This window comes from Macrotis lagotis, chromosome X (genome assembly GCF_037893015.1).
Source record: "Macrotis lagotis isolate mMagLag1 chromosome X, bilby.v1.9.chrom.fasta, whole genome shotgun sequence".
Classification (NCBI taxonomy): domain Eukaryota; kingdom Metazoa; phylum Chordata; class Mammalia; order Peramelemorphia; family Peramelidae; genus Macrotis; species Macrotis lagotis.
The window spans coordinates 346,735,437-346,751,133 of NC_133666.1; the positions used below are offsets into that span (position 1 = coordinate 346,735,437).

General features: G+C 34.5%; 1 protein-coding gene across 3 annotated transcripts in view; it reads right to left on the bottom strand.

Annotated features, from left to right (window-relative positions):
- The window catches only part of CTNND2 (catenin delta 2), a 1,202,081-nt gene that overhangs the window by 22,308 nt on the left and 1,164,076 nt on the right, over positions 1–15,697 (bottom strand). For all 3 annotated transcript variants that reach the window (XM_074205345.1, XM_074205344.1, XM_074205347.1), the window contains one exon: positions 6,540–6,666. In XM_074205345.1, coding sequence (XP_074061446.1) covers positions 6,540–6,666 — 127 coding nt within the window. The remainder of the gene's footprint in view (positions 1–6,539; positions 6,667–15,697) is intronic.

The following is a 15,697-nucleotide window of genomic DNA, read 5'->3' on the forward strand; positions in this document are numbered from 1 at the left end:
CTTGCTGTATGACCCTGAGCAAGTCATGTAACCTTTTTTGTTTCAATTTCTCATATGTAAAATGAACTGGAGAAGGAAATGGCAAGCCACTCCAATATCTTTGCCAAAAAAACCCCATTTAGGGGTCATAAGAAGTCAGATACAACTGAAACAACTCATCAAGAAGTAGTGATGTGAATGTCAAGCATTTCAAATGTGAATCTGATACAAAGCTAGGAAGGGCAATTATCACATTGGATGGCAGGGTCAGAAAACAGTTCTCAACAATATCACGTGCACTCAGGTTTAGAATTAACTTCATTAAAAAGAAAATGAGGATAAATACCTATACAATAGTTCTGAAAAAAGTTCATTTGGGGCTTTTACTGGATTATATTAATATGAGTTAATAATATAATGCATTAATTCAAAAAACTAATACAGCTTTAGGATGCAGTATCCACAACTAGGAAGCCAATAACTCTGCTTTAATTTTTTTCTAATTAGACCATAAGATTTTTTTGGTGAGTCTGGGCATAATGCCTTTGGAAGAATGTTGATAAGCTGGAAAGCATTCAAAGGAGGGTGAAAGACTTTGACACCATGTTACAGCAGAATTAGTTGAAAGAACTTGAGATGTTCTACCTGGAGAAGAAAAGACAGGAGAGGACATCCTCTCTTTAAATATTTGAAGGGGTATTCTGTGGAAGAAAAATTATTGTTCATATAGAGGGGAGAACTAAGAGCAATGGGTGAAAATTGGGACGAGATAAAGATAGATGAAGAGATAGATGGATAAATAGAGAGAAGGAGGAGAGGGAGGGTGGGATGGAAGAAGGGAGAGGGAGAGGGAGAGGGAGGGAGGGAGGGAGGGGGAGAGAGAGAGAGAGAGAGAGAGAGAGAGAGAGAGAGAGAGAGAGAGAGAGAGAGAGAGAGAGAGAGAGAGAGAGTGATTTAAGATAGAAGCAAATAAGAATGATTTCTAAGAGGAATGATTGTGTTGGGATGTGGGGGTTTTCTCCTTTACTTATTGTATTTTATCAGAGGTTGAACAAACTCTTCTTGACTTTTTTGGGTCAGGAATGTTGTAGAGACAATTTGTACATAGTAGACTGTAACAGGTAGCAAATCTAAAATGGTGACCTATTAAAGGCCACAGTGAGTAATTAAAGCACAAGGCATAGCACTCTGCTGCTTCCCAATGTTATATATTAACAAGACTCTCATTCTAGGTACTGAAAGAGAAAGATTCCCAAGCAATTCCTGGAATGTCTGGAATGGTTTTTGCTCCTTGGTTTTGGATAAGGTCCTCAGAGGGATCTCTACTAGGGATAAGATAATATGAACCTTCTTTGCATAGAATATCTCTCAGAGAATAAATATGATTGTAGAGACCTGTTTTTTTCTCATACACAGTGGAGTTTAGTATTTTCAAAATTTATAAGACATTACTCCTCTTCAAACACTATGGTTGGTCCTCTTGCTATTCCTCACATACAATATTCCATTTCCCATCTCTTTCCCTTTATAGAGGCCATTCCTAATGGTTGGAATGATCTATCTTCTTACCTCTGTTTCTTAGAACCTCTCTCTACCTTCAAAGCTCAGTCCCAGTGCTAGCTTTTATATTAGGTTTTTTGAGATTTACCTAGCTGACAGTTCTCTCTCCCAAAATGTTATCATATATATATATATATATATATATACATATATATATATGTTATTGTATGTATATATGTATATATTTATTCATAGGTATATCCATAGTAAAAATTCAGTTTCTGATCTCATGGTACATGTAATCTACCAGATGATATACCATATTCTCAGATAAATAAATTTTAAATTGATCATATATATATATATTTAAATTGATTATTTATATATATATGCATGCCCAGGGTCACACAGATATGTATATATATATATATATATGTATATATATGTGTGTGTGTGTGTGTGTGTGTGTGTGTGTGTTGCTTCTCCCAATAGAATCTCAGTTTCTTGAGGACAGAGACCATTTATTTAATCCTTAGTACTTAATACAATGCCTAACACATTGTAAATGATTAACAAATGCTTACTGAGTATGGTTCTCCATCTCAGTATTGTCCTAAATACTATTTTTTCTGACACCCATTCATGCTTCAGCCCAGCATGCAAAAACCTTTAGCAAACTCTCAGATATAACACACCTTTTGAAAGTTTTCCACTATATGACCTCAGGCAGGCCACTTAAATTTTTTGTGTTTCAGAAGCTTGACTATAAAGTCTCTTCCAAATTATTAAATTCTACCCATCTTGAATTCAATGAAAAGTGGACAAGAGGGAGGGTATAATGAATTTTTAAGCAAGGTAGAAAAATGAAAATTAGAATAGCTATGTGTTTCTAGGATAATAGTTGTTGAATAGCTAGAACTATCAGGGCTGCTGCTGTACAGATATGTAAGAGGAGATATCATTTGGCCAGTAAGTCACAAAGTGAAGACATTGTATTATAGAGAATGCTAAGGTATTGATTTATATTCCTATAAATGATGGTCCTCAATTAATTGCTGTTTTCTTGATTCTATCTCCACAAAATTACCTTCTACATTCCCAAACCTCTATATTAGTTCAGGCCCTTATCCCTTCTTGTCTGGATTTTTCCCCTAGTCTGTTAGTTGGTTCCCTCATTCTTTTTCCCCACAAATGTCAAATTGTGTCCTAGGCACTGATCTGACCATGTCATTCACCTGTTCAAAAAACTTCACTGACTCCCCACTTTCTCTTTGACAAAATACTAACTACTATTTGATAACCTTGATCCCAACTTATATTTCCAGAATGATTATACATAATTTTCATGTACCCATTAGCCAAAACTACTAATTCACTATCTCTCATGCATAATATGAGGCATATTAGTTTGCCTGTAAAGTCCCCCTCCAGTTAGTTCTCCATCCCTACAGAAATAATTTTTCAAATTACATATCAATTTAAAATTTATTTATCTGAGAACATGGTACATCATCTGGTAGATTACATGTACCATGAGATCAGGAACTGTATTTTTCTACATATGTACCTTTGGATATATATATATATATATATATATATATATATATATATATATATATATATACAATAAGCATATACTACTTAGTATATACTTATGTATATATCTATGATCTAACACAATTCCTGCCTCATAGTCAATGTTTATTAGATGCCTGATGATTGATTACTTAATCATTTGTATCAAGTTTAACATGTTTTTGATCTTGTTACTTCCTTACTCAAAAATATTGAATTGTTCTAATTTGTCTCCAGGATAAATATATAAACCAATAGCAGAATTGTTTTGCATTTGATTTTTGTTTGATTTTGGTCTCTGGTTTTCCTCTCTTATCAGAATGTCTGATATGTTATTCTTTGATATTGATACCAAGCTCTGAGAAGCTGCTATATCTGCTGCTTATTTATACTTCCCTCTTTATCCTTTTTTCTTCTTTCTTTCCTCTTCCTTGTCTTGTCATTCCTTCTAAGATGCTTTGCTAATATTCAAATGGATAGATATTTTGTAGACACTTCCACTAGTAAAAGTATATATTTTGAAATTCCAAGTTTCTTAGCCTCTAAAATAGTATTTCACAGATGTCAGTGTTTAATAAACTATCCCATGATATGTAATTCTTCCTTGATATTTCAAACTGAATGACAATGACTCAATTCTAGAGTAACCTATGCACTATAAAAATCAAAGCAAGTTGTAAGATTTTTATTAAGTGTCCACTATGTGGGTTTCTTGAGAAATACACAGAAAACAAGCTATCTGGATGGTTATGATGTTAATACTACCCAGCACTTATGTAAAATTGCAACTCCCATAAAATACTTTTTAATCTATCCTCTCATTTCAGTTTTGCATCTTGTTGGTGAATAATGCTAGACTCACTGTAGTTTTTAAAAGTGGAGCTGAAAAAAAGAACAAAAATAGGACAACTAATCTAAAGCTATTATTCTTCCTTAAGTTTTAGCATATTATGGGAAGAATAGAGAAATGATCATAGTTACTTAAATGTAAATAACTGAAATTACATGAGAACTGCTATACTATAAACACTATCTGTCCTGACCAACTCTATACCTTAAAGGGGCAGACTTGGCTCATGGGATCACAGACTGTGAAGAAATCTCAACATCATCCAGTCCAGAGATGTTTTGAGATGCATACCCAAAAGATTTCGAATGCAGTAGAACTAGATTAAAATCTAATAGATAAAAATTTTAAAAAAACAAATAAAAACATTTTGCATTTTAAAACTAAGCCAAAAGAGGGCCTTAGGTACAGATTAGTGGTCTCTCTGTTCATTTCAGTTTGAAACCACTGATCTAGGCCATATTTTATGTGCACAGGAATTTCTTCTAACTGTTCCTCAAAAGGGATCATTTAGTTTCTGTGTGAAGACCTTCAGTGATGAGAAATTAATTACCTCCCAAAGCAATATGCCTGCTATTTTCTTTTTTGTTATTCAGTTGTTTTCAATTGTGTCTGACTCTTTATAACCCTCATATAGAGTTTTCTTGATAAAGATACTGAAGTGATTTGCCATTTCCTTCTAAGGCTCATTTTCCAGGTGAGTTAAACCTGAGGCAAACAGTGTTTAAATGACTTGCTCAGAGTCAAACAGTTAGGTGTCTGCCATATTTGAACTCAGAAAGATGAGTCTTCCTGAGTCCAGGTCCAGTAGTCTATCACTATGTCACTTAGCTGTCCCAAAAGTGATTTCTCCCTCCTTAAATTCTGTCACAGTCCTTTGCCAATATCCCTCCCTTGTCATATTTTTCCTTAGATTCTAGCTACTTATGTACATGCCTTCTCCTCATCCCTACCTTCAGAATGAAAGCACCTTACAAAGAGGGTCTGAAGCTATATATCTTTTTATATTCTAGGTTTTTATATAGGACAGTATCTCATATTGTAGTTACTTTAAATTTTTTTTGGTATTAACTTGGTGTATATGTATAAATGTAGTGATTTTCCAGGATGATGAAATAAGCTCTCAATGGGAGGGAGAGTTAAATATGTAGGAATCCTAAACCTGATAATGTCTTGGTCTATTCTCCATTTTCATTTACCAAATCTAGACCTGGAGATAATTCCAAGAGACCTTTCCCTCATAGTCTCATCATATGGTCATCCTTATTACATTCAAGTAGAGGATGTATAGAGCCAGAAAGCTCCATGATTGACCAAATGACAGACATAGAAGTTGATGGCAGTTCTAGATCTCTGTCTCTAGTCTTACTATCAATCTAAATATAAAATACTATTACACTGAAGCAGGTATTTTTTCATTTGGCTGAGAGAGTATAATTTATTTTTGTCAGTTTTCTCCTATATTTGTTGAGTGTTTCTTCTTCATTCAATTAGGTAATTATTCATACTGTAATTTCTTGTATAAAGTTTTGTGAGACCTAGGCAAATGAGGTCATTTTTGAAGCCAGAAATTTCATCTACGATGCTACCCTCTGACTCACTTTTGGAAAACAGGAACTCTTTGGCAGGGGATGGAAGGGAAGCCTGAAAAGAATTCTTTCATTCTAAATGTACCTTTATAAAATAGAAACTCAGAAAAGTGAGATGACATTTCTACTGTCTAAATAACAATGAAAACTGTGCCTTCTGCATGACTTTAGTATGTTGTAGGAAACTTACTTCTTGCCTTAAGTCATATTAATGAATAACAATGTGGCTTAGAAGGAGAGTAGAAATAAGCACAGTCTCTAGTTGGAAAACTAAGACTAAACCCTACTTCTGCAGCTTCCCATTACTGTTACTTTGTGTATGTCATTTAGCAACCACTGACTTGGGTTTCTTCATCAGCAAAATGGGGTCAAGATGACCTTTGGGGTCCCTTCTAGCTCAAGATCCATTATCATGTGAAATGAAACATATTTCGAGGAAATGACTAAAGGAAACTTACAGCTGAAGTAACATACATGGAAAACTGAACTGAATCCCTTCACTGTCTTTAGTCAACAAAATACCAGTCTTTTCAAGCTCCAATTTTAGGGCTGAGTATATAATATAAATAAATGTTACCAAGATGAAGACTAGCAATAAAATTCCTGAAGAAGTGCCTGGAGATGTAAGGCTTTCCTTTGCTGTCCAAAATATTTTTATTTGTTTTGAACTATTTTTATTACTGCCACTGAAGATACTTTAAGGACTCTAAAACTGCAGACTTTCCAAGGGAATGGTAATTGCATAAAAGTAGAAATTTGTCCTACCCCCCCTACTCTAGTCAGTCCTAATGGTTTAGCCCATATAAAATGATATTAGTGATTTATGGGACAGTATTTATTTTACAATATTTATAAATGTGTCACTAAACAGGATATCTAGATCTACAAATATACATATATAACAAATATATGTATATACATATGTGTGTAAACACATGCACAAATCCATAGAATCTGAATGCCCTCCTCCCCAAACATGTTTTGATCATTTGAGATACCTCCATCTTTGTTAGAGGTCTATGTTTTGCTTATTAATGGCATCTTCTTACCTGATCGATTGTTAGGAGACATGCGCACAGGAGAAATGGAGGGTGTTCGTGATGAAGAATACGGTCTTTGTCGATCTCTTTCTATTGTTGAAGATGAGGCTACAAAGTGATACTGTGACCATCCATCCTGGGGGGACAAATAGAGTGCTCATTGAGTTCCTGTTAAGTCTGAGGCAGTTTCTATGATTACCTACTGTATGCAATTCTGAATTTACAAAAATAAAAGAAAAAAAAAGAAAAAATCACTTTAGAAGAGATTACTGAACTTGGCAAATTATATGTATTGGTTTCCCTTTTTAATACAAGAAGAAAGGGAGTGAAGTCTGCTATAGACAAAAAACCCTTTATTGTCTTTTAATATTGAATTTTGGCTTCAGTTTGGATAGGAAGTTGATTTTCAACCATACTGTGGTCAGATGATTTTATTTAAATAAAATTACTGTGCTCATGAATTCAGATAACTCCAGGACTTACCTTTACCTCCAACACCCTTTCCAAGATATCATAAATGAACCTTTGACACACAAGGTGGTCAATACTTTCCTTTCTCATGTTTCCACCTTGAGATTTCCCTCATTTTCTTGACTAACCTCTGTTCGGTCTTCTGAGCAATTTCAACTATTAATCTTGCAAATCAACAGATTTCTTCCACGAAAACCTCTTCTTCATTCATCTCCCTTGCTTTTCTCCACTTCCCTTTCTCCCATCTTGATTCTCGCAATTTGTCTCTCTCCATTAAAGTTTCCATCAATTGTAAGACTGATTTATTCTCACTATCACTAACAAAATACCTTATCTTCATGGCATATCTTAAGTTGTCCTGAATCTGAAAGGCAAATTCATTAATTTATCCCAGGAACTGTACTTTACTTCTTTTAAATTAATGAAGATCATATATGTAAAAATATTTTGCAAACTTTAAAGCACTAGATAAATAATATCACTTTTACTTGTTCAAGGTGGCCTTTTTCTTGATCAGTGTCTTATATGACTACTGTGACTAACTCCTGCTGCTAACTTGTGCATATCTACCTGTAGAATTAAGAATAAGTGATATAGCAGCTATTTGCATAGGATTGAATTCATTTAACTGTTGCTGCAAACACAAGCTTCATTTGGGGAGATTCCTTTCTTAAACAGAAGAAACACTTTCATTAAGTAGAGTTTATCACAATCCTTTATGCTTGAATGTTATTATGTTTCTTTGAAGTATGTCATATCTCTTGTACCTTCTTAGCTAGCCTGTTAAAAATTAAATTCCCCCCCCCCCCTTTGTAATTTTTGAGAGAAACCTGATTAGACTATGCCTACTTGGCCCTGCACTCCTCAGTTAGGATGAGAAAATGATAGCTTCTTCTGATGTGATTGTCAAGCTAATTCTTAGAAACATGTACAAGGAAGGCTTTCTATCCTATGATAACTATCACCTTCAAAGGTTACTGAATATGTATCATTTTAACGACAATTATGAGAAACTGTTCATTCTAGTACCATTACCCCATCCTGACAGCCACTTGTATCTAAGGCCACTTAAGTTAATGTGTCAAATCTCAGCTAGGTAAAAAAACAATTACAAGTTAAGAAAGACTATTCTTCAGTTCAGTCTTTTATCCTTTGGCCAATCAGTGCTCTCAAGACCATATTAAAAAGGCTTTTATTTGTTATAGAAGCAAGAACAGCTTAGTTTCAACTTTCTGTTTTTTGAAGAACTCTGCTGGTGAAGATCAATTACTACCTGTCATCCACGAATGTAGGAACTAGGTAAATGTGAATATTCATCATTGGCTTGGGAGGAATGTAAGGCAGTGAGATATATTACAGCAATATTCTTAGTTACCTTAGGACATTGCCAGCTTATGCTGTCTTCCATACTAATCTACACTTGATTTATTTGTTATTCATTGAATTTAAATTTAAAATTTTAGTGGCAAGATGGTGACATTTAGCACATGGTCAGGCATTTAGAGACATCTGGTCCTCTTAGAGAATAAAGAAATGGTCAATATTAGAAAGACAGGGGGCACACTAATTCATCATTGGTGGAGCTGTGAATGGTTTCAACTAATTTGCATGTCAATTTGGAATTAAACAAGAAAAGGTACAAAACTTTCATTTAATCCAGGATGCCAATCCTGGACATATACTCCATGGGAGTCATAAACAATATATACCAAATGATTCTCAGCATTATTCTTTGTGGTGGCAAAAAACTAGACACAAATTGAGTGCCCTCAATTGGTGAATGACTGAAAAACCCCCCCGAATATAAGTATATGATAGAATATGTAACAATAAAATTGCTTTGTACAGCATCTATCACATAAAAGGAGAGCCATAAGTATCTTTTCTCTTCCTTTAAGGAGTTATTAAAAATGATGACTACTTAGACGTAGAAAATCCTTTGGACTGAAGCAATATGAAATAAATATGGCTAAATGACTATTATACACAACATATATAACAATGCAAATGAAAACATTACTAAAAAAGAAGATGGGGGCAGCTAGGTGGTGTAGTGGATAGAATACCAGCCCTGGAATCAGGAGGACCTGAGTAAAAATCTGGCCTCAAGACACTTAATAATTGCCTAGCTGTGTGATCTTGGGCAAGTCACTTAATCCCATTACCTTAAATAAATTTTTCAAAAGTTAAAAAAAAGATGAATATGAATAACAAAAAAGATAGTCCTGGAGAACAAAAAAAATTCCACTTAAATTTTAACCTTTTTTCATATATTCAGAATTCCAAACAAGTGATCTATCAATAAAATCATCTTCTATTCTATCCTTTCCTCTTGTGTAAACCTGCAGGTTTATAAAGAAAAATAGTCTTTTCCATTTTTTTCTGGCTTTCTTTATGTAAAACTTGCCAAACTAAGCTTAAATGTATTTTTAAAAAAAAATTCATTTGCATATCAAGGTAAAATTTAATTAGAAATAGGGTTGCTGCAGCAATAGTGCCTATCCTCAAGTCTATATGTGGTTAAAATTTATAGGGCCAGAGATTTAGACCTGAGGGAGTCCTAAGAGGTCTACTAGTGCAAACTCTCTTGTTGCAGATGAGGGAGTTGAGACCTAGAGAGTTTCATGAACATGCCCAAGATAATGCATGTAGTACAGCAATGGAATAATTTGGATTTGAACTCAGGTACTCTTAATTAAAATGCAGCACATTTTCTCTATTCCCATTCTCCTGAAATCTATTCCTTGAAATGTTTTTTAATCAGTGCTCCTTTGCTTTTATGATACTTGCATATATAAAAATTTGCGTATGAATTTGAGATGGATTATTTTTTGATTAAACTAGATATTTCTGAAAAATTTTCTACTACCAGGAGTCATATAACTTAAACCTATTACTTTTAAAAGTTCAAATTTTAGTATAAATATACTTGAAATCTCATACATTGGCTTTAATTATAAAAATATCATAAAATTTAAGAATACTATGTCAAAATCATTGAATCCCAGAGATAATGAAAACAAAGTACAGTTTAATATTTTTATACCCAAATTATTCTGTGTACCAGTAAAGGAGACAAATTCTATAACTTTTATAGCTTTTCTTGTATTTAGATTCAGGGAAATTGGGGGGTAGAAATGAGGAATGGGAACTCTCCATATATATTATATATAAACATATATATGTATGTAAATTACATTTATAATCTTTTTTTAAAAATCTAAGAAATTTTGGCAGAAAATGCTTTGTTGACTAAAGTTTTCTCTAGAAATCTCTATCTATTGAATATGACTCCCAAATGGATGTTTATCAATTTGTAGCTATTTCATTTGGAAATAAATGCCATAAAATATAACTGGAGACATCTAATATGCTCCTTGAGAAATGCTGCCATAAACAAGACCCTTAATTTCTATTGTTATTAATGTTCTACAATTGCATAGTATATTTTTTATCCAAGGACCTCCAGTCTACAAAATAACATTCTATAATATTATAAGATTGATAGAGTTGGAGGATATAAATACAGAATGACTCTAGCACACACAGATAATTATATATATATATATATATACATATATATAATATAAATGTACATACCTTGATAAAGAAATATGTACATATATATTTCATTGATAAAGAAAAGTCTTGTACTGACCGTAAGTTATTTGTTCAGCATGTCTAAATTCTATGGTATTCTGTTTAGAAATTATTAGATTAAGATATGGGCGAAGTGGGGGAGACGCTGTGTATGAATGTATCTTTTTAAATTTTGGTAAACTGAAGTATGCATGATGTAGGAAAACAGACAATTTGTTCAATTTGTTTCAATGTATCAGGAAGGATTTCTATTTGTTATTTGTATGTTTGATTTTTTTTCTTCTGATAAATTTTAAAATCATCAGAGGCCATGATTTTTGCTTAGAGCTTTATTATTTTCACTCTGTATGTCTATTATTCCCCTTCACAACATCTAACCTATCTATCCCTAGGGTTTATAGGGGTTAGATAAGAAAACTCATTGAAGAAAGTACCCAGCTAATAAAATATAGCAATAGTAACCAGGAAAAGGCAGTTAATTCTTAATACTGATGATAAGAAACTCTTCTCTCAGGCCTGTCATTCACCTCCAGCAGGACAATGACCTAGAAGTTATGCCCTTCAGCTCAAGACCCAGTCAATCTGTCAAAAATGTGATGATATCAGTTCTCAAATTTTTTTTTAACATATTAAACTTAAAACTGAAGGCTGTTCCAAGAATATAGAGATGGAAATCCTCAAAGAACAGGAGTTCACAGCAATTGAACTCTAAATTGTCACCAGAAATAATCTGATTTTCTTCTGACTTACCCTTTTAGCATTTCCCCACAGTTTGTAAAAAGTTTTGTTAGGCACCTACTTGCTCAGTCATCTTTAATAATATTATAAGTTATCAATTTACACCTGCTAGCTATTTAGAAATTGGGTTGGGGGACAGAAGAGTTTGCCCATCTAAAACTTTGCTATAGCTAGAACATTAGGTCAGGAGGTGTGCTGTGGATCAATTCACTGACTTTGGGAGTATACTTTCCAGGGATGTACACATAGATGATGAGACTGACCCAAGCATTGCAAAAACTTGCTCAGCATTTGGGAGTCCCCAAAAGAATGTGAGAGGTATTAGACCACCTACCAAACTGAATATCTGCAGTCACTGTGCTGATCTCATTGTGATAATATGTCTTTGAAACCAGTCTATCAATGCCATGCAAGAAAACTGAATTGGATGAGCAGAATCATAAAAACATCGTAAACCCTGACAGCAACATGGAGTGTTGATCAACTTTAATGGACTTGATCATTCCATCAGTGCAACAATCAGGCACAATTTTGGGCTGTCTGCAATGGAGAATACCATCTGTATCCAGAGAAAGAACTGTGGGGTTTGAACAAAGACTAAAGACTATTACCTTTAATTAAAAAAAAAAAGTTATCTTATTATGCAATTTTGCCATCTCATATTTTATTTTTTTCCCTTAAGTATATGATTTCTCTCTCATCAAATTCAACTTAGATCAATGTATGGAAACAATGTAAAGACTTCTGTGGGGGGGTGGGGAGAGGGAAGCAAGATTAGGGGAAAATTGTAAAACTCAAAATAAATAAAATCTTTCAAAAAAACCAAACAAAAAGAAGATAATTCCAAGTTCAATAGCAGGTTTTCAGTGCCTTCCCATTCAAATGAGTATAATAATAAACTGAACAGTGAAGGAGGTGAAAATAAACTGAATTGTTTCCATTTGAATTATCTCAGGAATTGAAGATCATCTGGTAAAATAAGGTACTAGATAATTAGGTTCTCTCTCTCTCTCTCTCTCTCTCTCTCTCTCTCTCTCCCCACTCTTTTTTGCAAGGCAATGGGGTTAAATGACTTGCCCAAGGTCACACAGCTAGGTAATTATTAAGTGTCTGAGGCTAAATTTGAACTCAGATCCTCCTGACTCCAGGGCTGGTGCTCTATTCACTTTGCCACCTAGCTGCCCCACTTGTCTTTTCTCAAACTACCAAGCATGCAAACTTTACTGCAGAGAGTGCAAGTTTGATGGGTTGCCTATGTTGTTTGAATGCCAGAGATTTGTCTAAAAGATTATTTCATAGAGAACTCATAAAAAGGAGGTGCTCACATGGTAGTCAGAAGTGGACACATGGTACTCACATAGTAGTCAGAAGAGAACACTCTTAAGGTTTCTCTGAAGAACTTTGGTATTGATTATGAGACTTGGGAGGGAATAGCACCGGATTATCCAGCATGGCATGCTCACCACAAAGAAAGCATTTAGCATTCCAAAAAGAAATGTGAGATGCATGAATTTAGAGGTATCTCCATTTCATGGAGATGTTAATATGGACTATTTCTACCTATCTGTGATAGGGCCTTCCAAGTCCATATTAGTATGAGAGGTTACACTGTACATTCAACCCAACATTGTGATACTCCTTTGGTCCTTTATGAGCACAAAGGTTAAGAAAAAGCCCAAGGCTTTCATAAGTTATTACCTGCCATGAGTCATGTGAAGAAGAAGCTTTCTGCAAAGGGTCAGATCCTCTTGATTCAAAATTGACTTGACCCCCCAAAATTGACTTGCTAACCTGCTGTAAAGGTCTCTAACATTGAAATGCAGAAAATACAGTGTTGCCTTCATTCCTTAAGGAGAAGAACTGAGCAGAACTAGGAACTCTAGCACCTAATCAGACTAGAATGGAAAAGATAGAAAAGGCTTCAACATAAGCTTTTTGAGATCCTTCCTCTTGTCCAAGTAAGCCTTTCCTTGGTAAATCCAACTTTCTTTACTCTTTTTTGTAGTCCTAGTGCTTATCATAGTGCTGGCACATAGTAGGTACTTAATAAGTTTTTATTGATATTGTTAGTGGAGCAAAAGCTCTTAGCTCTTTTAACTGCTTTTCCCTTTTTTGCTCTACCTGGAAGATAAGAGACTGGAGGACTTGGGGCTCTGTTCTCTCTGTCATGCTTCTTCTGGAGGCCAGAGCATTATGTTTTTTGATTTTTTTTGGAAGGGAATTGTGTGAATAATACTCTTTTTCTTTCTTTGAAAGAACCTGGAAAGTCCATTTGACTTAATGTCCAAGTAGAATCAACTGTGCCTAGGAATGGTAATCCACTGTCTTCTACCTTTCAGGAGTAATTTTATGTTCCATTTTTTAGGATTATTACTAAGGATTCTGATTTTGTCACATTTAATTCATTTTGATGTATTTTTATGTTTCAATAGGGCTAAAAATTTCCCCTGATGATTGATGTATTTAAGAGTCCCTATTAAAATTTCTGCCATATCCTCAATAAAAAATTTATTTCTCTAGTATCAAGGACTCTGTTGACCATTTCTGAAAAAGATAGTGCCTAAGGCCTGAATACATGCTATAAATCCCTAGGTTTGTTGGGGAGATCTGGTCCTAATCCAGATTTGGAGACTGGTAATGATGCCATATTATTGGAGAAAGTTGTTTTTGTCTTTCATTCTTGAAAAGGACCAAAAATGATGATGTTATGTTAGAGTCCTGTTACAGTGTGTCTGACTATGGTAGGCCAATATGAGTTCAGAATGCTCTATGACAGGAACAAATAGGTTATGTGAATATCTCATGTTTTGAGTCACTTCAATTCTTTGCTCAAAGAGCTCAGCATCTTCTCTGATAAGGGAACTCCATGTTGGAAGGTCCTGTGTCAGAGTCTCCCATGCCATACAATCAATTCCAAAGTTCCTAAGAAAAATCTTGTAAGTGTTCTAGTATTGCTTTTTCTGGCACCCCTGTGAGTGCTTACCCTCTATGAATTCACCATAAAACAGGTTTTTGGTAAGCATGTGTTTGGCAGCCCATCATAGTTCTGCTCTCTGTTTCTTCTCTGGAGAAAATCTAGAGAATAAGAAACTCAGCTTTTGCATATTCCAAGGAACCTTTGGGATGTTGAAGACCCAAGATACTCTGCAGACCACTAGATAGACCAAAGTGTTTTAGGCTAAACAATTCTTGACAATTCATAATTATGGCCTACAAAGAATTACAGGTCCTGAATAGCATCCACCAAGAGTTTACAATGGGTACATGTATATTCTCATTACAATTTGAAGTCAGAGATGACCTGGGTTTGGACACATTGCTTTCCTTCTTTGGACATCAGTTTCCTCATCTGTGAAATGAGGGTAGACTAATATTCTAACCTTTTTATTAGCATATGTGTTTCAGGCTACTTTGGCAGTCTTGTGAAGTCTTTCTCAAGATAATGTTTTTAAATGCATAAAATAAAGAAATACATTTAGTTTTCAAATATTTTTAAAAAAACAAGCCTGTGATCCCAGGTTAAGAATCCCTGAATTAGATGATCTCTAGTCTAGCTCTAATGCTATGATTCCATTAGTTTTAGGGGAAAAAATTTACCCTTGAAGAGGTTTAGAGATTTCAAGAGAGACAGAAAATTTTAGAGAGCATTTAGGAATAGGAAACAACTTATACAAAAGGATGAATGTGGGACATGGATGCTTACACATGGGATAGAGCTGGTAGGCCAATATGACTGGATCATAGGGTATGTGTAAAGGAGAGTAAAATATAATAAGCCTAGAAACAGACTGGACATGATCAAGATGAGTTTTAAATGTCACAGAGAGAAATTTATATTTCCACCAAGGCAATGACAAGATTAGATTTGTGCTTTGGGAATATCAGTAAGACAGCTCTGGGGAGAAAGGATTCCAGAGGCATGGTAGAACCAGCATCTGTCTGGCTCAGTTACTTTTCTTCTCCATATATCATGGGAAACTTTTTTCTAAAAGTTGCCCCTTGGAGAGGATTGACCTCAGTGAGGCTGAGAAACCAAAGAGAATTACAGATAGTCTGTGAATGATGAGGTCAAGTGAAGGTTTTAAGTATGGGGGGTGATCTAGATATGTTTGTAAACAGAACTGAAGAAAACAGTGGATAAGAAGTTCGTAATTAGAGAAATTTCTCTGATAATTGGTGAATACATAGAGAAGGGCATGATATTAAGGGCTCATATTAACATTAGCAAGAAAGGGTCCTCTCTTGCTCTGAGACTATAGTAAAGGAGTAAGGTTTGGGAAGAGGATCTTGAGGTAATTTAAGTGTAGAGTGAGAAGAGGCATCTTGTAAGTGGATGGACTATTTTTTTTAGTTATATA